Source organism: Paramisgurnus dabryanus, chromosome 18 (assembly GCF_030506205.2).
Source record: "Paramisgurnus dabryanus chromosome 18, PD_genome_1.1, whole genome shotgun sequence".
In the NCBI taxonomy this organism is placed as follows: Eukaryota; Metazoa; Chordata; class Actinopteri; order Cypriniformes; family Cobitidae; genus Paramisgurnus; species Paramisgurnus dabryanus.
The window spans coordinates 26,822,964-26,850,348 of NC_133354.1; the positions used below are offsets into that span (position 1 = coordinate 26,822,964).

A 27,385-nucleotide genomic window follows, 5' to 3' on the forward strand; every position below is an offset into this window, starting at 1 on the left:
TTTAAAACATTTAAAAAGTCATTGAACAATAATACAAAATATTATACAAAATATTAGTGCACATCGGCTAAAGATCATTAGCCTAAACAACGAGTCATTCTATTGGTGACATTTCAGCACTTGATAGCGACTCGTAAGTAGCACTTAAAACCCAGCTGCGAGCGATCGCTTCATGTGCATCTTTGGGAAACGCACGTAAATGAACAACGAATGTCCGTTAAGTAGTTTGTAGAAAGCGCTCTTAAGTGCTAAGTTCAATCGTTATCGGGAAACCCAGCCCTGATCTCTAACACAATGTTTATTCAAAAATGCAATTATAAAGCTTTTGCTCAAAATTTGGTATTTTTGAAGACACCTAACCATATTTATAAAAAGAGACCAAATGAAGATAGGATCAAAAATGTTTTCCTGTTTTGTTTGTTTGTTCATATTTGATATATCTTTATGTTTATATATGTGAAGAGTTTCGTTGCTAAATAACTCTGTTTTTTGGTTGTGCATTCCAATTAATATAAATTCAAATGCAGTTGGTTTGTTTTGATTTAAACCTTCATAAGCACCATAAAACAAAATACTAACATGATAACATAATAATAAACATGTTTTGACAAAAATGTTAAAAACGGAGTTATCTCGTTTTGCAACGAAACTCTTCATTTAAAGAAGAAAATTTTCCTGGAAGGCATTTTGTGAAACTTTTGTGAAAAAAAAAAGCTTTTCACATCAAAAAAAAAGGCTGGCAAGGAATGAGTTAAGATGTGTGATAAAAAGATAATCGACACTAAAAATCACTTTATCGCACAGCCCCATTGTGTACAAAACCAGCAAAAATGTTACAAGCACGTAGAAAACTACGAGGTGTGAATAAACAGACAACACTTAATGTAGCACCTAATGTATCACACCCGTTTGATGCCCAGGTGTGGCCACAGCATTAATCATGTCTAAATAGGCACTGAATAGACTACCCAACAAGTTGTTTCAGCCAATGAAATTACTTTGTGATCCAATTGTGTGGAGTGATAACGCTTTGCAGAGGGAAAGGATCTTGCGTGATACCAGCATACATTCAAGCTAAGCAGAGATTAAGATAAAACATTGCCAGCACTGAATGTTGCAAAGTGAGAAAGCTTTTCACAAACGTTATGCAATTTCTTCTGCTTACGGTTGGAAGACAGACTATGTCATGTGTAATTAAGCTAAAGAGATTGAGAGGCTCTCTGTTACTCAGAGGTGTTATTCTACAGTAATAAACTAGCATCTAGAGCCTGAGGTGGGCTCACACATCTCTATATGAAGCCTCCGCTGAGAGCACACCATCACTCAAAAGATTCATCTGGCACAGCAAAGCCAAAAAAAAAAACATCAGATATTTTGACATAACTGTGATGCTGTTATTCATCTCAAAGTAAGTCACAGAACCAATAGAACATACACTGTAAACTCAGAATTAAATATATTAAGTAGTGTAAACTTAAATATTTGGAGCTCGTATACCATTTTCCGGCTTTTAAGTTATTATTAAATTATTTGTTCTTTAACCAAGCATGACTAAAAATTGTTGAAAATATTTTTTTGTTTTTGTTTTAAGCACTTAAAAACTTATTGCATTTCTTGTTCAATTTACTTAAGTTAATTCAACCCCCTTTATAAAAATTTAATTAAATCAACTAACTTGATTAATTTGTGTTTGGGACTACATGAATGATTCTTGTTGTGTTCAACCACCACTAATGAAACTGGGCAGAGCCTTTCCAGTTCCCAGCACGGGACTGCAAATGTTTATACAAAGTATTATTTTATGTATTTTTCAGTAAAAAGAAAGAATTCTTAGTGTTTTATGTTAATCTATATTGGAGATTCTGAGGAGTTTACAATAATTTTGAGTTTTGTGGTAACCATATAGTTTCCTTTTATTTGATTAACTTTTATTTGTCAGTCAAACTCAAAACATTTCAAGTGTACATAACCAAATATTTTTAAGTTGATATGGAGTTTGCTTACTTAATTATTTTAAGGCAACAGGTTTCCATAACTTTTTGTAAAATCAACTAATAATTTTTTACAGTGTATGTGTTAGGGGTGTTATTCGGACAGTTCATTGGGATGCGATACATTATTGGTTATCTCCGCCGCCAATTTGATATTTGCAGATATGAACATCAAACATTTCTTCAATGCAATTACGATTTGATTCGATACGATTAATTTATCGATACTTTAACTCATTCCCTGCCATTAACGAGTTACCTCTTCAATTAAGAGAAAACATTTGTGTGAAAAAAAGTGTTTCTGATGAGTTTTTATGGTAATCTGTTATACCGTGATTATCCACTAGATTACCCAATTCATAGGTGTCATTTACACTGGGGACGCTGGGGACATGTCCCCACCACTTTTTGAAATGACTGATTTTGTCCCCACCACTTTTTGAAAGCATTTGGTTAAAATGTTCTGAAAAATCAAGCAATACCTGTGCGACATACACTGCAAAAATGACTTTCCTACTTTTGTATTATTTTCAGTAGAAATATCTAAAAATTCTTAAATTAAGATGCTTTCTCTTGATGTGCAAAATGACCTAAGAAAGTAAGTCTAGTTTTTAGACCAAACATACAATTTAAGAGAATTTGTGATTAAAACAAGCAAAAATGTCTGCCAATGGGGTGAGGAAAAAAATCTTAAAATAAGATTAGTTTTTTCTTAAAAACTTAATTTAAGCAAAATTTTCTCACCCCATTGGCAGATAATTTGGCTTGTTTTACACTTAAAAAAAGGATTTTTTAGAAAAAAAAATTCTTAGTATTCTTAGTATCTTAAATTAAGATGCTTTTTCTTGATGAGCAAAACGACCAAAGAAAATAAGTCTAGTTTTTAGACCAAAAATATCAAATTTAAGTGATTTAAGTGAATCTTGAACCTTTTTCTAAAAAACACTAAATTCAAGAAAAAATCAAAAATTTGCTTACCCCTTTGGCAGATTTTTTGTTCATAATTTGCACAAGATCACTTAAATTTCATATTTTTGGTCTAAAAACTAGACTTATTTTCTTACATCATTTTGCTAATCAAGAAAATACATCTTGATTTAAGAATTTTTAGATATTTCTACTGAAAACAAGACAAAAATACTAAGTAAGAAAGTCATTTTATTTTAATTTAATATAGTTAAATCTAAGTCTAGTTTTTAGACCAAAAATATCAAATTTAAGTGATTTTGAGCATAAAACAAGCAAAAAAATCTGCCAATGGGGTAAGCAAATTTTTCCTGAATTTAGTGTTTAATAAAAATTTTAAGAATATTTTGCTTACCCCATTGGCAGATTTTTTTGCTTGTTTAATGCACAAAATCACTGAAATTTGATATTTTTGGTCTAAAAACTAGACTTATTTTCTTGGGTCGTTTTGCTCATTAAGAAAAAGCATCTTAATTTAAGAATTTTTAGATATTTTTACTGAAAACAAGACAAAAATACTAAGAATTTTTTTTCTTGAAAATCATTTTTCGCAGTGTATGTCTGGTTTTATGTTCCAGGGTCACATAAGTTGTGTTGTGTGCTTATGGTGTGTTTTTTGCCCATTTTTTATGCGTCATTATTCAATATTTTTCCCGTCCTGCTGTCATGTTTTTTCATCTGATCTTTTGTCCCCACCACTTTTCAACACAAACTGACGCCCCTGACCCAATTTATAAAACAATGAAGCAAAACCTTAAATCTTTCACAAAAATGCAATTATTTCAGCTTTTTGCTCAAAATTGTGATCATATTTAAGAGTTTATAAACAGAGAAAAAAATTTAAGATAGGATAGTTTGTTTATTGTTGGTTTAAATGCAGAGGGTCTGTTTTTTAATTTGGTATATCTGTATGTTTATATATCTTTAGAAGAAAATTTTCCTGGAAGGCATTTTGTGAAAAACACAAAATGTGGGCGGGTTTTTGAAAAAAAGGCTGGCAGGGAATGAGTTAATGGTGCACTGTGTAAATTTTTAGTGGGATCTCACAATCTCACCGATTGTGGATTGCAACCAGCAGCTCAGTCCATAGCACATCCCTCCCTTTTTGAAACGCATAGAGAAGCTACTGTAACATGTCGTCTCTAAACGCAGTGACAAAACACGCTCTATAAAGCATGACAAAATGTCACATAAAACCAAGCTTATGATGGCAACAGTCAAAGTCTTTAAGGTTATCTATTTTTTATCGGTTTGTCCAATCCATTTTCCAAATACAAAATATTTCCAAACCCACGATTTGCGTCCGATAGCAATCACAACGTCTTCTGCCTCTTTCGCTGTGTTTTCGCTGCTACAACCGCTTTGTTGCTGCATTGCATTCACGTGCTGACAATAGCACATGAAAAAAATGCATGCTTTGGCGGAAATGGTAGATGTACCTTGTCAAGGAATGTGGACACAGAGTGTCAAAATAAATGTAACTCATATCGATAATTATGTGTGGCATCGATGCATCGTATTGTTAGAAATGTAATCGATGCATCAATCCACATCGACCTCTAGTAAGTAAAGTAACAGTGATGATGAACTATGATGATTTCATGACTGATATTTAGCTTCAGAAATGATTCTGACAAATGTTTTCACATCAGAATAGTTCAATAATGGCCTGAGATTAAAAATTTTACATATTGCATGTAAAAATATACTGTGTGATTACTGTTATCATATTTGTCACTATCTTTTGACTATTTGCAAAATACATTCAGCATGACAGCGAGTGCTAAATCATTACTCATGCTTTTCTTTGTTAGAACAAAACTTACAAAAGCCCCCATGGGAAACATATGCAACTTTTCTTCATTAATGTACCTTTGGAGCAATCCGTGCCGTGGAACCCTGGGAAGCAATGACACGCTCCTGACATGCACTCTCCGTTGCCATGGCAATTCTGAGGACACTCTTCAACCGAGTCTAATATGAGACATGACGAAAGAAAGATGCACACATTTACAGCCCTCATTTTTTTTAATGAGGAACATAACATTCACAAAGACATTTGAAACACTGTCAGCTAACAGGAGCCAAAGCATAATGTGAACTGTCACCAGTTTTTATAGATAATTCTTTACACAGCATGGAACCGCCTGAACTTTTGTCTGAATTTCTGACATGTTTCAGCAATGTCTTATGGGAAATACAGCATTACAATAGTGATAAAAGCTACAATAAATTATGTATGCTATTCAAATAAACAGTGGGCATCAAATAAATGGTAGCATACCTCCAGAGCATAATGTGTGTATTTCTCTTCAAACTGAATAGTTAAACAGAGTTACAGAATTAAAGAAAGTGAAGAATTCAATGGTCCCAAAAAGTGTTTGAACACTTTAGCCATACTTAATAATGTATGAATGCCACTGCGCTAGAAACCAAAATATCAAACCAAATGGCATCTGCAAACCACAGATTTCTATTTCTAAAACATTTTGCTTAAAGAAGTTGTCTGCAGTTTTTTTTTTTTAAATAAACATTTGGATTGATATTTTGTTACGAATGCAATGACATTCAGCCCAAATAGGTTTCAGGGCCACTGTAAGCAACTCACTTTAACGGTTCAACACTTGCTCTCTCTGTTACATCCAAATTGAGAGACGTAATGATGGCTGTCACTCACTCAAATTACCTTTCATTATTTATACCCTAAAATTGTATCAGTAGCTGCATTTCCATTACCCTTTAAATTGCGCAATTTGACAATGCGTATTAAAAATATGACCAATGGAAACATGTCGATTTCGCAAAAAATGCATGAGGTGGTTTTTCAGGCAATTTGGGAAAAGGTTTATTAAAAAGGTGTAGTTAACTCGTCAATTAAGAGAAAACTCTTTCCTGCCAATGACGAGTATTTCTGGCTTTCCGCAATACCTCTATTATCCAGCAGTGGCGCTTTTCTGCAACTTATAAAACCCGGAAGTATCGCCCTGGGTAAACAGCTGTATGTCCGTGTAAGTTTTAAAGATCGCTCTGCTTCTGATCTCTATCAAAACTCCTTCACAAAAATGGAATTATCTCAACTTTTTGCTCAAATTTTTTTTTTTTTTTTTAGGAACTTACCCATATTTGAGAGGTGATAAAAAGAGAACTAATGAAGGTAGGACGAAACCCTTTTTTTATTTGAAAGTTGTATGTTTATATATTTAAAGAAGAACATTTTCTGGAAGACATTCAACTTTTGTGAAAATGCTGGCGCTGGCTGGCACCTTAAAAAAAAAAAAACGCTGGCAGGGAAAGAGTCATGGATGCTACAACCTCCCAGAAACACCTCAATATGTGTCTGCTTCCAAGTATAAGAGGCTTTCCTTGCCAATAATGTTTGGATAACACTCCTACATCTCTTTTGATGTAAAATAATGTACTATTACCTCCAAGAAACACATATACTGTGCATTGCTGCTCCTCAGCATAAGGGGTTTTCCTTGGCATTAACGATTGGATACTCTTACGTCTCCTTCAGTAAAAAATATTGCCTAGTGCGGTGGATGTGATATTAGTAAACCTACCAGAATCAGTCGATAACTTATCGCGACAGAAAAAACTATGTTTCAGTCGCATAGCATTAATTAATGGAAACGCCGCCATTCCGCATTAGTCTTTTGTCGACATTTAGAAAATAATACAAAAGTTTTGCGCAAATCTGCAATGGAAAAGCATCTACTGTATCCTTGCTACATTATAATTTTTTTATGCCTGATGTCCTCTTTTTAGTAAAAGCACAACAATCTAAAGAAATTCTTGTAAACAGAAATAGCTCAAAATCTCTGTTCTGCCTCGTGGCATTCAAGCTGTAGTAATACACTGAAAGGAAAAGTTCACCCTGTTAGACTGTCAGAAAAAATGGTCAAATGATGTAACCCAGCTGACACTGGGGCTATACCAGTTTAAACATACAGCTTTGCACCTAAGGAGTTCATATTAGTACCTCAAAGTTGCACCTTTGTACCAAATGTATACACATACACTCACCTAAAGGATTATTAGGAACACCTGTTCAATTTCTCAATGCAATTATTAAATCAACCAATCACATGGCAGTTGCTTCAATGCATTTAGGGGTGTGGTCCTGGTTAAGACAATCTCTTGAACTCCTGAATGTCAGAATGGGACAGAAAGGTGATTTAAGCAATTTTGTGCGTGACATGGTTGTTAGTGCCAGATGGGCCGATCTGAGTATTTCACAATCTGCTCAGTTACTGGGATTTTCACGCACAACCATTTCTAGGGTTTACAAAGAATGGTGTGAAAAGGGAAAAACATCCAGTATGCGGCAATCCTGTGGGTGAAAATGCCTTGTTGATGCTAGAGGTCAGAGGAGAATGGGCCAACTGATTCAAGCTGATAGAAGAGAAACTTTGACTAAAATAATCACTCGTTACAACCAAGGTATGCAGCAAAGCATTTGTGAAGCCACAACACGCACAACCTTGAGGTGGATGGGCTACAACAGCAGAAGACCCCAACGGGTACCACTCATCTCCACTACAAATAGGAAAAAGAGGTTACAATTTGCACAAGCTCACCAAAATTGGACAGTTGAAGACTGGAAAAATATTGCCTGGTCTGATGAGTATCGATGTCTGTTGAGACATTCAGATGGTAGAGTCAGAATTTGGCATAAACAGAATGAGAACATGGATCCATCATGCCTTGTTACCACTGTGCAGGCTGTTGGTGTAATGGTGTGGGGGATGTTTTGTTGGCACACTTTAGGCACCTTAGTGCCATTTGGGCATCGTTTAAATGCCACAGCCTACCTGAGCATTGTTTCTGACCATGTCCATCCCTTTATGAACACCATGTACTCATCCTCTGATGGCCACTTCCAGCAGGATAATGCACCATGTCACAAAGCTCAAATCATTTCAAATTGGTTTCTTGAACATGACAATGAGTTCACTGTACTAAAATGGCCCCCACAGTCATCAGATCTCAACCCAATAGAGCATCTTTGGGATGTGGTGGAACGGGAGCTTCGTGCCCTGGATGTGCATCCCACAAATCTCCATCAACTTCAAGATGCTATCCTGTCAATATGGGCCAACATTTCTAAAGAATGCTTTCAGCACCTTGTTGAATCAATGTCACATAGAATTAAGGCAGTTCTGAAGGCGAAAGGGGGTCCAACACAGAATTAGTATGCTTTTCCTAATAATTCTTTAGGTAAGTGTATATATCTTATGCTATATAATAGGACCTATATAAAAGTACTGCCCTAGTGACAGCAGTGGTACATATTTTGACAATTTTTTAACAGTGTACATAACTATATATTCACTTTTATATGATTTTAAACTTGTATGAATTTCTTTTTACACAAAGTTATAATGTTTTTAATTTAAAAACATTTTGAAGCTTCCCATACAACTCCATTATCCCAAGTGACTGTAATTGAGGTCAACTGCATGAAAGGGGCATCCAACACGTTCTTTTTATTTTTTGTGTGTTCCTTGGAAAATAGTGGATTAATATCTACAATTTTATTAAATTTCATCCTAATCGGACAAGATCTTTTATCTTCTGCACTAAAAAGCTGATATTTCAGGGATTTTTTGTTTGCTTCTATTCTTCAAAAGTCAATTTAGTTTGCCCTGAAGATCAGGGTACAGTGAAAGAAATGAAAGCACCTCTTTCAGTTCACCTGTTTACAAACTGAAACATACTGTAATGTTATGTGAAGGGTGAAGCAGGTGTACTGAATGAAAAGAAGCATTTCTAAATGTCAGGTCATCAAATAACCGAGTTTCTATTTTACAGCATTTCTTTGAACTTTAAGTGTGAAAATAAAAACGGTAGGTATGTACTTAGTGCCACAGTGCTGAATGAGACGGGCTCCTTTTCTTTGCCATCGTTGTAGAAAGCCAGATGCCAGGTGCCGGGGTCCAAATACTGCACAAAGATGGCCTCATTCTGCACGACTGTCTGAATACTTCGGCGCTCACGAGGAGACTCTATCACGCTCCATTTCTCCTTTCCATCCAACCTCTCCATGTAGTCATACTGAGGAGAGAGACACGAGGTGTGGACAGAGGCAGAAAACAGTCAAAACGACAAGTGGATGACGCACATCATCTGCAATAAATACTGCAAAGACACTCATAAATTAAATTAAATTAAAATCTGTGTATGATAACAACTTCGAGTGTGACAAGAAAAGTGTAAGAACACTGCAGAAATATATGCAGTGATAATTTGGAAATAATTAACAATGTAAAAAAGTAAAACACAAAAGCCTGTCAAGACAGATGGTCGTTTCATAGTAATTAAAAACAAAGCTTTTTATGGGTGCATATTGTGAAAAGCACACATTACAAGCTTGTTTTGTGATAGACTTAGGCCGTGTCAAAAATAGCCCCCTCATTCACTATTCCCTACATTAGTCCATTAAAATAGTTCACTTGAATGACTGAATAAAAACGAGGACACTTGAGCTCGCCAGAAGTGCTGCAATACGGGCGTCATCTTCCACCGTGATGTGAGAATAAATTCGGTGTGAGCCTTAGTGGACGGGTGGTGACTAGCTGTGAGTGTACATCGGTTGTACCATCATTATTGCGGTGCATTGTGGGGTGAATGAGTGCATGGTTTACTCATTTATTTATTTGTTAATTTTTTACTCATTTAAGACAAGCCCAAGGCTCTACAGTGCGATAATTTCACTTGCGCCTAAAAATAGTTATGTGCAAACTTAAAACAATTTAGGAGCACAGTGCGCGAGTGGCTAAATACAGCAGCGTGATGAAGCTAAGCATACATGACGACGTCATTTTATTCAAATGAGAGCGACGATTCGTAACCAATGAGCCAATCACTGAAATAGTGTGGGAATGTGCGGGAACTGCTGGATTTTAAGTAACAGTGCTAAAAATTTTATAGCCAGATATGATGACGCTTCTGCAACACGCATCAAGACAGATCTACGATTAATTTATCAGGCCAACATGCAAAATGCCGCATATGAAAGTGAAAGTAACTCATAGATAGTGCTGTGACGGATCGCAGTTGATCCGTGATCTGTACGAATCATGGTTCGGCTCGCATGCGATTCGCGGATTAATACGCAAATTTAAATTTAGGGAAAGTTTATAATTTGCACGTGTTTCAAAGGCTTGCAAATGTTAACATTCAAGTGATTTAAAACAATTTAACCACAAAAAGGTGCTAAAGTGAGCAGCAGACACAGTCACACATACTGCTGAAGGTGTCCGATCCAGTGATCATCCCTATGCCCTTCAAAGATCAGAACTCTTGATGTGTAAACTATAGCGAGAGTTGCGCTACTGTGTCGCATGTAGTCGATTAAAATACATTTGGTGAACAGAGCTCTGAAAAACAATGTAACGTTTTTAAATAGAGCGACTGTAGCTGCGCCGTTTGGAATTCGCCCTCCGTCTGTGTGTGCGCGCGGGTTAAGGGCATTCAATAGTGCATGCACAAAGAGACACGTTTCCTGTTTCTGTTCTTGACATACAAACAAAATTAACTCCACAGTATTCTTTTTCTAATAAAACATTTGTTTATGTCTTAAGTGTATGTATAGATTAGAATCAGAAACCTGTCTGTGCTTATTTGTTCTTAAAGAGACAGTAACCTCAATAAACCTACATAAGTCTGTGTCATTAATGTTAATCAAACAACCCAAGACAAAGAGAAAATCACTTCTGTAGCTCTAAAAATAATAATTATATTTATATTATACAACAAAGACAGTGTTGTTATTCATTTGATTTGATTTCTGTAACTAATGCTAATTTTAGACCCGATGCTTCAAAAAAAAAATCATAAAACTAATCCATTTGAATTGAGCAGTTTAATCAACTTTTTTTTTACTGTGCTCCTAAATTTCTTTGTGTGCTATATTTTTTCATTTAGGAACACTTGTACTCCTTGGGAAAAAGGTTAGCGTACAGCCCTAAAGCCACTTGATTGGCGGACCAAAAAGTAGCAAGGGCAACACACTGTCATGACCAGAACCTTATTAAAACTGATGCCATTAATCCGAGTGCATCATTAAAGCACAGGTACTCAAAAATTTCCTGCGTGCCAGGAAGAGGGATCAACCCACTCGCTGGTTTTAAACCCCTGCGCGCCTAACAGTGCAAAGAAATGTCAAAGTAGCACGTATTAAAAGCTCAGGTGCGAGGAAGAGTCTGGGCCACGCGCGTTAAGATCCAAGCAAGGGTCGATAACCCATTTTGAAATTATGATGTCACATGAACGTATTTAAGTATGACTGTCACATTCAGATATTAACTCATTCCCCGCCATTGACGAGTTATCTTGTCAATTAAGAGAAAACATTTGCATGAATAAACATGTTCTTGATGAGTTTTTATGGTAATCTGTAATAACACAATTACTTTTACCCAATTTATAAAAAAACGGAAGCTATTTTTTAAATTAATTTTACACTCCGTGTATGTTTTGATAATCATTTTGAATCTGATTTCAAACAAAATTCCTTCACAAAAATGCAATTATTTCAGGTTTTTGCTCAAAAAATTTTATATTTGAAGAAAAGAGTTTATAAAAGGGAGAAAAAAGTAAAGATAGGATAAAATGTTTTTTCCCATTTTGTTTGTTTGTTTATTGTTTGTTTAAAAGCAGAGGGTCTATACTTTAATTTGATGTCTATATATTTTTAGAAGAAAATTTTCCTGGAAGGCATTTTGTGAAAATCACAAAAAATGCTAGCCGGCAACTTAAAAAAAAAAGTCTGGCTGGGAATGAGTTAAAGGTGTAGTATGTAATTTCTAGAAAGATCTCTTGACAGAAATGCAAAATAATATACAAAACATATTATAAGGGGTGTATAAAGACCTTTCATAATGAACCATTATGTTTTTATTACCTTAGAATGAGATGTTTTTATTGACATACACAAAGGGTCCCCTTATGTGGAAGTCGCCATTTTGTGTCGCCATGTTTCTACAGAAGCCCTTAACGGACAAACTTTTTTTTTACTAAGTTGTCTCCGACAATGACATATTTTTCCAGTGGCTTTACTGTAGCTTTTTTATGTGTTTCAAAAGCGAGCGGTGAGCCGTGGACTAAGCCATTGGTTGCAATTCGCAACCTCACCACTAGATGTCGCAAAAAATTACACACTACACCTTTAAAAGCAACCTGTTTATTTGAAAGCTACAGATAAAATGTGAAAACCTAATTATATAAATGTTTGGTGGAAGCTAACATTATACGTGGTCTTATATTAGTTATAGCTCCTTTAAAAGAAGATACATGAGGTGATTCGCTCACCTGAGCATGTGAAGGAGGCAAGCCTTTCCGCATGTAGACCCCAAACAGCGCGTCCTTGCCCAGGGAGATGTTGAACTTGAGAAAGTGTGGCTGGCGCAGGTGAAGTAAAGACCTCCAGAAGACGCCCGGAGGAACATCCTGACTGATTCGCTGACCCAGCACCAGCTCCCCGCTGTTTATACTGCTGTTCTTCAACACCCACGGCCCAGAGACGGAGCCTGAGAGCAAAGAGGTGCGAGGTGAAACAAGAGATGGGATTTGTTTGATGAAAAAAGACTTTATTCAGGAAATATCCTCAGCTCTCTGTGAAAATATTTGCAGTGCGTAATATGAAAAATCAACATACATAATTCCACTGAGACGTAGTTCATCACAAATGAGTGTGTAGGGTTAGTCAATAAAACCCCACCTTCTCCCTTGAAGTAATACTACCATTGCATGACAGAACTGAGCACACACATGCAAATAAATACTTATATACACAAACCGGTACATACACCCCATAACATCTGCTAAATCTGTTCCAAATCCCTAGGGAGAAAACATTTTGACAGCATAGATAGATTGCAGCATGAGAATTACACAGCACAATGGCTTTGATGGTATCGGAGGCAACACACTCCGTTGTGTCTGAAGGTCCAGCGCAACATGAATGTGCTTGGTGTTAACTGTCAGTCTAGCGTTCTGTGTTTGATGAGTTCTGATAAGCCAGGACAATCTGTTTTCCTACCTGCTATAACTTCTAGCAAGATTTAAACAAGTAATAGGGAGGGATGGAGACAAAAAGAGAGAGAACCTAATGGATCAAGGCGTCTGTTGCAGGATAACACACACACACACATAGTGTCAGGTCTGAGTGATAGGCCGGTTAAAGCAACACAGTCTGGTAAGCAGTGGGAGCTCTCGCACCGACCTCCCTCATTAACACGGAGCATGGATGGACAGATCTGCTCTAAAGGAGAGCGCCACACTGAGAAAGACAGGGAGTGAGAGATGGTGAAAGTGAGACTGAGAGAAATGAAGAACCATATTAAAATGGGGAAGTGAAGGATCCCTGGGGAGTCTGCATGGGAAGAGTCTTCTTTTCTGGAAGTGAACTTCACTCTCCAAAAGCTCTCTGCAAGAGCTCAGCCAGCCCAAACTGTTCGCATGAAGCAGGGTCTTAACCTCAAAAATGCACATTTTGTCTGCTCTGAACTGAATTTTTATTATCTCTTTCTTACTATTTTCACTGTTTACTGAACATAGACTTATAGTTAGCAGACATTTATCCATTATACTGCATGACACTTGTATTATTTGTGAGCGGCCCCTACGCTAATAACATTTTGTTTCTCTTTCGCTGTCTCATCCTGGAACCCCAGGACATTGAGACTAACAGACACGTGAAGCTCATCACACAACTGATCTACTGGCCTCCCATCATCGTGATGCCCAGCCGAGCTCTTGACTGGCGACCACCAACCGCTTCCCTTTATTTAAGTTTTTAATTTCTCAATAAATCTTACATTATAGTATTTTTTGTCTGCACTCTCAGAAATAAAGGTCCACAAGTTGTTACTGGGACAGTACCCTTTTAAAAAAGGTACACATTTGTACCCAAAGAGTGCATATTAGTACTTTGAACCGCCATAATGTACCTAGGGCCCGATAAAATCTGTTTTATTTTTTCCCAAATTCCGTTTTTATTTTTCCCAAATTCCGTTTTGTCCGTTTTAATTTTTGCAGAGGATATGATGGGTAAAGTTGATGGGCACTAATATTACAGAATGCCAGAGTATCGCTGCATGTGTTGTTAGTTAACATGCTGCACAATGTTTGTACATGGATATGTTAGGGGTGTCCTCTACTAAGGATTTACATAGTCGAATCTGAATTGTCAAATCTTTCTATAGTCGACAGATAGTCAAATCATCTATGTGTGTGCACATGGGTTGGGAGGGGCACCAGGTAGTCAACAAATGGTTAACTTTTATTTTCAAGTCTTTCAAGTGATGAATGAAGACAAAACTGACGATGCATTTGTATCCTTTTTAAGTTAAAATGAAAGGCAATATAAACATTTGTTAAATGATTTATCATAAGATTTCATAAGATAACATATCTTTTTGTTATATCAATAATTTTTATAACTAAACTTAAAAAAGTGATCCTTGGGAAAGCACCCACCGGCTACAATTCAGCGATTTTGTATAATTTTGAGATATAGCGCGTCAAAGCAGTCATGACAAAAAAAAAACTACAAATGACATATAAATTGTGATTGTTACTGTAAACGATAAAAGCTAAACTTTATATACAATTCCTCAAATGTTCATTTATAACAAGATAAACTCTGGAATTAATGATTTTATAGACAACTACGCTTTATTATTTTGCACAGAACTACCTGCTTGCTTACTTTGATAATCTCTGTATTCACTTAAAACCTGATGATTCTTATATCATTTATTTCAGGAATATCTTTTCTATCATTTGAAAGTGAACAACAAGCATAATATTAAATCACAAGAGAGACAGTTGTGTCTGGCATAAATTATGTTCTGTGCAGATATTTTTTGTATCATCAACAAATTTACAGAAACGGCTTACCTGGTTTTAAAATTTAACATTTTACAAGATAACCACCCTGTTTTAAATACATTTTAAAACTTATAACTGTCGAAAAAATCTGTTTTTTATGTTTAGTTTGATGAACTCCTAAATATGATCCTAAATATGACACGCAGAGAGCACCTAGTGCATTCGGTTAAATTGAATGTGCCAGCACCTTGGCCAGCTCAACATTGATTAATAAATGAATATTAATATATTGGGAGAAAACTGTTATTTGTTAAATCAGATAATGTGCACCCAAAATGTAATGATCTTCATTTCAACACATCTGCAACGATTCGACTATGAGATTGGTAGTCGAATCAGGCTTCTCATATCGATGCATCAAATCTTCGACTATTCGGGGTCATCCCTAAGGGCTTTTCAAATATTTCAGACAAACTGGACAAAATAAACTCAAGCAACTTTACACCCTTGCAAGATGAAACAAAAAATAAAAGAGGCGGAGAGCAGCTGCTTTCATTTTGGCAATGATAGTCTAAAAACCATGCCAAACACTGTGGCTTGGCACTAGAAGTCAGGACTGATGGAGAAACTTAGGAGAGTAGGCAGTCTTTTGTGGCTGTTGAAACAAATTTGACCACACAAGCATCTACAACACAAAATCATTCCGGTCAACTGTGTTTTGGACTACCCCTGAATGTGGACGAAAGTGGACAAGATCAAAGCAGTTTACAGTCCATTTAGACCTGTATTAAAGCAACACTATGTAGTTTTTTTTACCTTTAAATAATATTTCAGTGATAGAACAACTTTTAACTGGACAAATTGTACTGTTGCTGCAACCTGAGCAGCCTCCTAGCTGCTACAAGCACACTCTGAAAGTGGCGGTGAAGGGAAAGCACACAGCCCCACCCCTCCCCCTGCCTGCAGAAGAGTGTCTGATACCAGGCACTGTTGCGCTTTTCAACCACATGGGGGAGCTGTAAGTCATTTTTACATGGAAACTACATAGTGTTGCTTTAAGCATTCTGATCCAATCCATCTAAACACATCTTAATACCAGGTGTAAACAGGGCATCTGTGATGTTATCTTTACCAATTTCATATGGAGGTCAAAGTGTCATGATCCTGTCTTCATGTCACAGTTTTTTGCTTTGTGTGAAAGTTTGTTTTTATTCAGGCCGTGTGCTTTCCCTCTCTTGTCTCCTGACCCCATCCCCTCGTTCTCCTCGTTAATTATCCCATTTTGTTTCATGATCATCACCTGTTGTCCTCTTGATTTACTCCCTTATTTAATGCTCTTGTGTTTGCTGTCTTGTGCCAGTTCCTTGTGATTTCATGCTTGTGTTATGGTTTTTGTAATGTAATGACTCTTATGTACTGTCTTCTTATTTAAGTCTTCTAGTCAAGTGTTCTTGTTACCTGTCTTAGTCAAGTTTATTATGGTTGAGTTATTTTTGCCCCCCATGGGTTTTTGTTTTCTCTGTTTGTTAAAATTAAAGCCATTTTGTGTCCATCCAACATGCATCTTATTTCCTGGCACAAAGAGGCGCATTTAGTTTTGGACTGAAATGTGTCCTGATGTGGATTAGGTAAAAGGTCCTTTAAAGACTGCATAACAAAATATGGTCCACAATTATGTGAGACCAGCATGATGTCATTTTTAGAGCAAGTATGTATATAAGCAACTATGTAAACCGCTAGTCCTTCACAATAAATTCAAAAGACCCTTCAGGAAAAACACAAGTAGTACGAGAGATCGCCCTCACACTTGCACGTCTTTCTATTTCCCACACAGTTCATCCACGATATTCAATTTTGCACATAAACAATTAACATGCACACACACGCACACTCTCTCTAGTTAAACCCTGACTAGCACCGGTGTGTCTTCCTCTGTGAAGCAGCACTCTTTCAGAGAAGTCTAAAGGGAGAAGAAGTGCTGCGTGTCAATACCAGCGCTCTCTAAAGGTCAGAGGCAATCGTTATCATCTGAACGTGTTGACTCTGATAATGATAAATCATTTGAGGTGAACGGAGAACAGTCGAGGAGATTCTTTGCATCTGAGCCGCTGAGAGTTAGCCAGTGCTTTGAACCATTAACTAACTGAGATCTAGCACATCTAATCCTAATATCCCAGAGGTCGCTGCCTGAAAAAGAAACCGAGACTGTGATTTTACACTAATGTCCTCTCTTAATTTACTGATTAAGCAATATACTGATTGTTTTGAGTATTGAAATTTGGCTGAACCAATGACAAGTGGAAAATGTTGAAACATTTGTAAAACATTGTAAACAGAGCCTAAAACTGTTTAAGATTATCTGCTTTCAAACACATTTGAAAGTGGTGGTAAACTCATTACATTGGTGTACATCAGCGTTTCTCAAAGTGTAGGACGGACCCCAGTGGTGGGGAATGGAAACTTTACAAGTGGGGCGTGACAAACGGAAGAAATTCATTCTATTCATTCCTTTATTTATTGACCATACAGTACACTCAAAATGACACATTTAAATATAAGCCTAACTTCGACTGTGAAGAAAATGTCACGCCGAACCATAGCCTACAAGAATGAATTAATGTCTGAATGTTAATGGAAGCGGAACAAAAACTTTAATGTTAAGCGGCAGTATAGGCAGTAGCGGGAATAAAAGTTAACAATGGATAAGTCCAAGACAGACAGTGGAGCTAATCAACCAAAAAGCCAGCCGAAGAGAAAGTATGATAAGTTTTGTCAGAGACAAAGTGCAAACACAGTTCCATTATTATTATTTACTTTTAAACAAAGTGATATTTCATGCACAGTGATGATACATTTTCACATTTTTTCTCTATTGAAAGTGTTTAATGCTTTCAAACATGGGTCTTCAACCGGGGTCCGACGGAACTCCAGGGGTCTGCCAAATGATGTTTAACCACAAGCTATTTTTAGCTAAAAACGTAAAGCGTGTCCAAAACGTTACATGTCCCCTGTAAGTTGTGCACGTGCGTGGCCACATAGGCTTGAAAGCGCGCATTCAGTTTAGCAAGTGGACCAAAATAAAATATCCGAAGATTATAAATGTCTTCTCAGGAATAATAAAACAGGTAAATCTTAAGTGTGTCTTTCATATTGTTATTTTAGAATCAGTGCTCTGTAGAAAATAAACGCGTGTAACTCAAACTCGTGACAATTATGATACACGGGAAAGACAACAAACCTCTGAATTATAAAGTAGCACAACCTCTATCCCCACCAGATTGACATTGTGCCTTTCACCATGATCAGTCATCTTTATAAACTGAAATCCCAGGGTAAGGTAAATGTGTTATTGTCCAATTCACAGTATAATGAAATGTATTACACTGCAAATACCTTAAAATAAAATATTTTAACCAAATCTACTTTAACAAAAAAGTATGCATGTACAAAAACAGCATAATAGTGCTAATGTACTCTTTTAATAAAGAATGGCTGTGACAATATGGTTTATCTATTTATAAAACAGTTCCAGTCCTTAATTCTGATTGGTCAATAGTTGTACTTTACTCCACTCCAAAAAGGCAGCCTCTGGTACCTTATTGCTTATTAAATTTCTCTGTTTTATATATTTAGTGTCAGGGGGTCCCTGCTCTATACCTCTCTCATCTAAGGGGTCCCCGCCTCGAAAACATTAAAGAGACCTGCTTTAAAATATGATATGAATAAATACATTTGGTAACACTTTACTTGAAGGGGTGTTCATAAGACTCAAATGACACCTTCATAATCATGCCATAAGTGTCATTTACTCAATTATGTCATTTTAAATGCAAAGATGACATTGTTTGAGATGTCTTTGTTATGACTACTTGACATAAACCAATACATCATAACTTATCATAAATCTGTCATAACAATGACATAGCAGATTAATGATCAAACCTAATTAAGAAAAGACCTAGCTGTATGGGTTAACATTGCAAGAAAATATCAATTGGTTGGTTTGACATTGGCTGTCATGAGGCCATTATAATTGTGTCATGAATATTTTTCTGACCACTTTTTACCAGTGATACAAATTGAAGTTGTCATTTAAATGTCATTGTCAAATGTCAGTGTTAATACTCTATCAAGTTGTTTTATGGATATTTTTCTTGACTTCAACTACAATGGCACGTATTAAAGCTAAAGCTAGTTAGTTTCTTAAGTTTAATAATTAATCTGCTATGTCATGTTTATAACAGATTTATTACAACCTATGTTGTCTTGGTATTGTCAAATCGTCATGATAGGTTATGATGTATTGGTTTATGTCAAGTTATCTGTAAATATGTAAAGCACTTTGGATGGTCATTGGTCTATGAAAGTGCTATATAAATGCAGTCCATTTGTCATGTCACGTGTCATGTCATGATTATAAAGTTGTCATGTCTGTCTTATGAACACCCCTTCAAGTAAAGTGTTACCATATATTAACAGTTAAACTTAAAGCCTACTTGATGGACATTTTGTTGGGGAAATTGGGGACAGGTGGGGCTTGGAACCCTTATCTACCTCCAAAGTGGGAAATGGCAGAAACAGTTTGAGAAACACTGGTGTGTACACAATCGTGTGGTTTTACAAAACTATTTTCAGTATTTTTGTGCCACTTTTGCCTTTTTTTGACAGATAGTAATGTAATGTAATGAGAGGACAGGAAAGTAAAGGGTGGAGAGAGGGGTACGGGATCGGCAAAGGACCTCGAGCCAGGCTTCGAATTTGGGTCACTGAAAGTGCATCTGCATTATATGTTGAAGCACTGTCCACTACACCATCGGCTCTGACTAATTTGATTAATTTAAGCATACGCCTTTAGATCAAAAGGTTTGCAAGGTCAAGACAACCTTTAGTCACCCTAAACCAGTAGTGCATATAAATCAGTTCTTAAATCATTTATTATAACTTTATTACCATGCTCTCATCAGTACTCCTAAAACAATCTGGTAGATTTTAATCATTAGGGAACATTAAAGTAGACTATGGTTTTTATAACATGTGAGTGGTGACTTTGGATATTCATTCAGGTAAATAGGATTCATTTGCATCAGGTGATTTACATTCATATCAAATGCACCCATTTAGGTTTTTACCTCTGCCTCCGGAGGGCGCCGTTGCCACGTCACCGATGCCAGGAATACTCATGCTGAGGCCAGTGCTCACTAGATGCCCTTCAGCGGGTTTCAGCCGCCAATTCAAGCCGAGCAGATTAAGAGCTGAGAAAGAGAGAAAAAGAGAGAATTATAAAATAGGACATGACACTGTATTACACCTTCCGACCACTTTATATATACACGGATGACACATTCCGACAGCCGAGAGCATGCGACACCCATATAACTATAACTCTTGCTGACAGAGGAGACTTTAGCATACAAATACACTCATTATAGCAAACGACACTTTGACTACAGTCTGTGCTTTGTTTGGGCTCCGTGCCCAGACAGGTTTAGTTGGACCGGGTTTAATCCAAACCGTTACAGGAATGCTAAATTCGGCGTAGATATGAATATGTCACGCCGAGCGAGTGGAAAAGGCGGGAGACGAAATGTCAAACGCCACACAATGAGAGTCGCGAAGGAAGTGACAGTTATCTTGATACCGCAAAGCAAGGTGCGAAGGTACAGGAAAATTGTCTCGGGCAAAAAAATTATATACTGAAGCCAGTTAAAAGTCGGTGACAGATGCCAAAAATTCTCACCACCTTCTTACGTTCGTTTTTGTGTGTGCGCTCACTACAGGGGATTTTGGCTAAGCGCCTGCGTTTCTCTCCGCACCCCATATGCACCATAATCGCTGCTTCCAACACTTTGTAGAAACTGATTAGCTTCATTAGCCATCACTCGATATGCAATATTCAAATACCTCAAGTAGCATTTTAAAAATATGATAATGATAAAAATAATTGTTGGTAGAAATTATAGTAGAGGCTTTCAGCATTTCCCCAGAGTAAAAATGAGTGCAGTCACACACACAAAATCTTGCGAGAAACCGCAGACGTTTGCAAGAATCTCCCTTCACCTCCACCCCTACTACTTCAATACCCTCCCTGAATCTCATCCACGTTAAATCAATGCCCACGCAGTCCTTCTCTTGCTTTCTCCGCAAATTTTGCGCCTCATTGTCTTACTTGTGTATAGGGGTCAAAAGAAAGAGCTGACTGCCACAGGCTACAAGCTGCTCTGAAGCATTAACTTCATTGTCCTGCACTATTTCTCATCAATGGATCTTATCGCTCCGTCCTCTAATCAAGCCTTATCTTTATTTTCTCGTCCTTTTTCTGTGTCCTCTATCTCCTATGCTTTCTTTCTACCATCTCATCGCAATACTCACTGACAGATATGGCCTTGTTATGACCCGAGACGTCTTGTTCCACTGAACAGTGCCATGAAGAATCAAGACAAACACAACCATCCACTGCATTCCGAACTCAAATCTGATACTACAAACGTGATGCTATTCTTGGATTAGCTTTGTCTGTGAGGTCAGATCAGCAAGATCAGCAAACTCAATTGGGCAAAAGACCGGGATGGAAAGACAATCCAGTGTGATGGGTGTTTTCACAACCCAGTCTCACCCCATGGCGTCAATATTTGACGACACTTGACCATGCGTCAATATGTTGACGCGGAGGGTATACCTTTCGCGTCACTTTTTGACGAACTGGGGACTTCAATACTATCAGGTACGCGAAATTCTCTTTCCTATTTTCTTACCATTTTCTACCATTTTCGCGTCGGTTTAGGGTTAGATTTACATAATGACATCCCTACCCAAACCTATCCCTAACCCCAATGTCAGTTGACAACTGTTTAATTTCGCGTACCTAATAGTATTGAAGTCCCCAGTTCGTCAAAAAGTGACGCGAAAGGTATACCCTCCGCGTCAACATATTGACGCATGGTCAAGTGTCGTCAAATATTGACGCCATGGGTGTGAGACTGTGTTGGTTTTCATTAGGAGACTGTAGGGGGCAGTATACAGTGAGGAAGTAGGTGAGCTGGGGTTGTTTCAATCACATAAAAAAAATAAATAAATAACTCAACCTTTAAATATCACAGAATAATAACATTTTAGCATCACTGTGTTATTGCAGCTGTGGTCAACCTAATGAGATTAATGTCTGATTTCAGAACAATGTCAATTTATTACCTTCACAGCTGTGCTTGTATGCACGTAGCAGTTGCGTTAAAATCAAAAAAGCTTTTAAATATTTTAACATGCTTACTGTACCTTAGTAGATATTCTTAACTCTTTCCCCGCCATTGACGAGATATCTCGTCAATTAAGAGAAAACGTTTCCCCGACAATAACGAGATTTTCCGTCTTTCCGTAAAACCGGAAGTATTACCCTATGGCAAGCTGCTGCATGTCCGTGTCTGTTTTAAAGATCGCTCTGAATGGGATCTCTATGAAAAGTCCATCACAAAAATGGAATTATCTCTGCTTTTTGCTCAAAATGTGGTGTTTTTGCAAAAACCTACCCATATTCAAAAGCTGATTGCAAAAGAACCACTGAAGGTAGGATGAAACGTTTTTTTTTTTTTGAAAGCAGAGGGTCTGTTCTTTCATTTGGTATATTGTATGTTTATATATTTAAAGAAGAACATTTTCTGGAAGGCATTAAACTTCGGTGAAAATCATGAAAAACGCTGGCGCTGGCTGGCAACTTTTTTTAAAAATGCTGGCGGTGAAAGAGTTAAATGCATCCAGACAAAGTGCGTCACTATGTAAAGAATTTAAACAGGCTAAGTAATTACAATAGCGTGTTTACAGCTTTTCATTTCCAGCGAATGTGCTAACAAGGCATACATGTGTGAGCACAGGATATTCAATTAACAATAACAACAGTAACAACATAAATATACACATTTACAATAATTAAATGCTATTTGAATGGGCTTTTTAAAAAAAGATAAAATGCATTCAAAAGTAACACTAAGAAAAATTGTGTAATGGTGGTTTACCTCTTGAAAAGCACCCCCACTCTCACCCAAACCATAAAAAGACCTACTTTCACTAAAAGGGTTGTGATCACTAAACCATTTAGAGTATATGCATAACTATGGTATCATAAGAAAGAAATTTTCATGTTTCAAAATTATTTTAAGTTAAAAATGAAAAACGTTAGAGAGGCTGAAGTACATTGGAATACATTTTTTTTTGCATAACATCTTTTAAAAACTTTATGATAAATGTAATGTGACTTTGGAATCATGTTTAAAGAATTTATGTTTCACGTTTGAGGTCAACAGGCCCAAAAATGAGGTTCTTGCAAGGGTTTTTGTAAGACTAGTGCCTTTTCTAAGTGCCAGTCAGTCCCAAAATAAAAGTCTTTGTTTACATGCATACACATTCGTTCGTTCTTATTATTATTATTTATCCTTACGTTAGCATATAAAATGCAATTTCCTCACCATGAAATAAAACGTCACACAAAGATGGTTGGATTCGTTATCTAATTGGCTACACATTCTGTCTATCAATATTTTCCATGTAGTCACTGGAGGAATGAGCGAGTCAAATGACATTACGATTTTTGACAGCGCTGTTTGGATATTATGTATTATACTCCCGCCTACTTTTAAAAACAAAGTTTGACTGCGGGTTTATGTGTTTAGCTGAACCTAAAGTGTAATCTCATATAAACTGTAACGACGTAAATAGTCCTCAGATTGTATATTATATTCTATTACAAGACATTCATGCGAAATCTGATGTAAACAACAGACTACATATCTACATTTCACGGATTATATGCATTTTCATGGGTTATTCACACATCTGAAACAGACTGGATTTGACTCGCGATCGTTATATCAACACAAAGGTAAGAAGTCCCGTTTATATTTTGCATGTTGTCATCTGGACTTCTGTCTCAAAACACAACATTTATGATGCTAGAGCATCTGTATCTCAAACAGAGACCATACACTGATGCTAAACCTGTAGACCTTTTAAACGATGTATAGTAATGTTAATATTAGTAATGTTTGTAGACAGTAGGCTATATAGAGATTGTTAACAGCGTTAAAAAAACTGTTGTCATCTCGTTCACAAATTAGCGCGTCAAGGGGTTAAAGGGACGTTCAAGCATCCCCTCAAATGTCTAAAGGGCACATACTGGTCTCATGTCTGGCCCCATTAACATTAGTCGTGCTTTGCGCTTTTTCTTGCTGATCAAATGAGAGAGAGACCTTCAACCAACTCAGTCTGCGCAATAAGCATTAATTATTAAGATGAAATGTGTTAGATGCGAAATTCATGAGAAGACGTATCTTACTTATGTAATCTTGATGTATAATTCACCTCTTAAAGGGAACACTGTATGAATACCTACACACAAAAAAAAAAGATAAACAAGAGATAAACAAGACACACATCAAAGGATTTCCCTTGTCTTGGGTGATTAAACACTTTCTGCTCGGCTTTTAAAGCTCACAGAGAAAATGAAGTCTGCGTCCGTACTTGACGTACCGAGCTTGCTTCCACCGAGCTGTATCAGCAGCGGTGTAAAAGTGGGAGTGAACTCTTTTTGTCAATCTATTTTAATAACACAACCGCAATGCGCCTTCCTTGTAATGTTTCTTTCCCTGGGTTCAGTTTAGCGCTGAGCATTCCAACCGTCTTTCATCACCCAATAGGGACTATGACTCTGTACCTTATACCCAGGATGAACTGCGGCTTTAAAAGGCACGTGTGGTGTTTCGAGCCACTGGCGGTGCACGGGGAGTCCTTAAGTATTCTGCCGTGTGCATATAAAAGGGCTGTGCTAATGTAGGAGAAGCGCTGACCTCAGGCAGGGCTGTGAACAGTGGAGTGTGTGTGCGTGTGGGGAGGTTACGGGCAAGTCAGATGATCTCCTTCATGAGCTCACGGTTGTGGACTGACTGCTTAAGAGAGCTGACTCACCTCTGACAGCGAGAGAGATGCTGTGAAATTAAGATTGGGCCTGAACAGATACATGGGTAACCGTTGCTGATCCAGTACGTACTGCAGAAATGTTGATGGGATGGTCTGGCAACCCTTGACATTCTGTCACCCGTTGGATCCCGGCTCACTTGCTCATGATCACATACGGCTGGTATTTGCTCACCATTTAATGATTTATTAGGCCTGGTGTTGCTTTATACACAGGAGGGATATGTATGGATAAAACAGGCTGGTCCCTATGGGCACCATTCCAGCAAAAAGCAAACAAATCGTTCAATCCGAGCTGCTTTGAAGTCCGGCTACAAAGTGTGGGAGGACCTGAAGGCAGCGAGATGACCGGTGATCCCAGTGAGGGAGAAGCTCACCAGGGAACAAACCGGAGGGTAGGAGCCCTATTCCTAAGGCTTCATCTATTCCTCTCTGTTTCTGTGTGAATGAAAACAGCCCTGTGAGCATGTCCCCGTGGAGCTCACATGTACGTACACACACGCGCCGTTGCACTTCAGTCAACCTGACGCAACCCATCCTCACTTCGCAGCAATATTCACCTTATGTTACAGAAGGCTTGTTTAACTAACAGACCTACTAAGACATCTATGATTGGCCACAAATGGTCCCTATCTGTCCCTGGAGCGGTACCTTTTCAAAAAGCACCTTTGCATGCTGCATTGGTTGCTCAGAGGTACATATTGTATATGCTTCTGTACCTACAGTAAATGGTACATATGAGGACCCGTTGACAACTTGATCTGCTGCGATGAATGAAACGTTAGACTATATCTGATTACATCAGCTCACTCAACATCCTAGGAAAACTTCTAATCTCCAGAAAAAAGTCACAAAATCAAGGACGTTGCTTGAGGCATGCAAGGTCCGTGAGTTTAAAAACACACGCCTCCCTGAACGTCCTGCATGGGTGTGTTGAATGGCATGACGAGATGGATCCAATCTATTCCACTTGGCTTGTCAAATGCACTGAGCACAACAATCACTCCCCACGGTATAACCGCGCGCACACGCGCTACAGCAAACTCGCCTCTTTGCCCGCTCTGAATCACACAAACGCAAGGGCGACACTTTGATTGACAGCATTTTCTATCACAGATTTAGAGTGACAAGAGGGATCACATGATCTTTGTCCCGCGATCCACACGTGCACGCGTCAAACCGCAGATATAATCAAACCCTTATTTGGTTCCCCGTCACTCAGCCAGCTTAATATTAAGCAGATGTCAGAAAAAGGGGGAAAGTAAATATAAAAGTGAGAGTAAAAATGAAACGTGTCATTTTAATCAGCTTCGGGCATGTATGCTGGAGTGTGTCGATTTGAGTTCAGGCAGACGGCAGAGGGCTGCGAGTTAGAGATTGGGTGGTGAACATATTATCTCAGCGAGACAGAATCGGCACCATCTCAGAGGGTGTAGGTGTGTGACTGATTGTTGTGTTTGTTTGCGTACCCACACGAGTTGCGTGTGATGAGGCTTGAGTGTGTGCCCGTATATAAAATAGACAGGTGACAGTTAAAGTGCATGCTGGCAATAAGTGGATATATAATGAGTCATTTGACTGGCATACAGTGTGCAACCATAGAGTTGAGAGAGTCTGGACCATAAATGAGTCTGTATGATTGACAGGATGCAGGGGTGTTGAGTCATTACAGGTTTTGAGTGATGTAAGCATAAAAACAAACATTTTTTCTGATCTTACATGTTCATAATCCTTAGGTGCATTACGATTTGATTCACTGTAGATTTAAAAAGTCACAAACCTGATTCTTGATGCATCGTAATTTACAGTAAGCGAGAAAGGGCACAAATCTTTGGCGAGTTATAGTTGCTCATTGACAAGTTCTGCATTAAATTCTTATTAAAATATATCAGCGACAGAAAGAGAACGAGCAGGAGTAATAATAGAGAATTAGAGCTTGCCCTGCGACACACATTCTGTGTAAATGAAATGCAGCATAAGCGCGACCTTATAGTTTGTTATTGTCAATCAGCGCTTTCTGTATGTTATCAATTTTTTAGCGTGTAATACACTCTGGGGCCTGGTGTGCATGAAAATGTCCTCTATATATAGAGTTTATGAGAATATTAGTTTGTTGTTTTCGTAAAGATGTCTTTTTTAACATATTACACAGCACTCTAAAATGCTTGATTCTGATTGGCCAGTCACAACAGGCCAAGCTTCGTTCTTTTCACTGCTCAAAACTAATAACACACGGCTGCAAATTATTTTGACAGGTACAGTTTAATATTACACAAAAATAAATAAAAATGTCTTTTAATAACATATATGACATTATATTTTCAAATGATTAAACCGAATAGTGTATTCGTGACATTTGAACGTCTTGCGTTATGTTAAAATGGAAATTAAATACGTTTTCCCTCGCAGAAGGTCTGTATTTGTTATAAAATTAGCAAATAAAATATTTCAAATCAAGATTTCTTGTTTCTTACCTTACTTTTAAAGTAAATAGCTGTTTAATGGGGTGTTGAAGGCGCAGTGGATAAGACACACGCCTGAGCAAGACACTTAAAGGAATCGTATGTAGGACCCGCTGGCGGGCACGACAAGTCTTTGTTTACAAACGATAAAGTTTACAATGTATCATATTG

General features: G+C 37.5%; 1 protein-coding gene across 2 annotated transcripts in view; it reads right to left on the reverse strand.

The window, feature by feature from the left end:
• Window positions 1-27,385, reverse strand: part of tenm2b (teneurin transmembrane protein 2b) — a 209,647-nt gene that overhangs the window by 42,870 nt on the left and 139,392 nt on the right. For both annotated transcript variants that reach the window (XM_065287532.1, XM_065287533.1), the window contains exons 4-7: window positions 19,925-20,047; window positions 12,273-12,490; window positions 8,819-9,014; window positions 4,830-4,931 (exon numbers count right to left, since the gene is read on the reverse strand). In XM_065287532.1, the coding sequence (XP_065143604.1) occupies window positions 4,830-4,931; window positions 8,819-9,014; window positions 12,273-12,490; window positions 19,925-20,047 (639 nt within the window). The remainder of the gene's footprint in view (window positions 1-4,829; window positions 4,932-8,818; window positions 9,015-12,272; window positions 12,491-19,924; window positions 20,048-27,385) is intronic.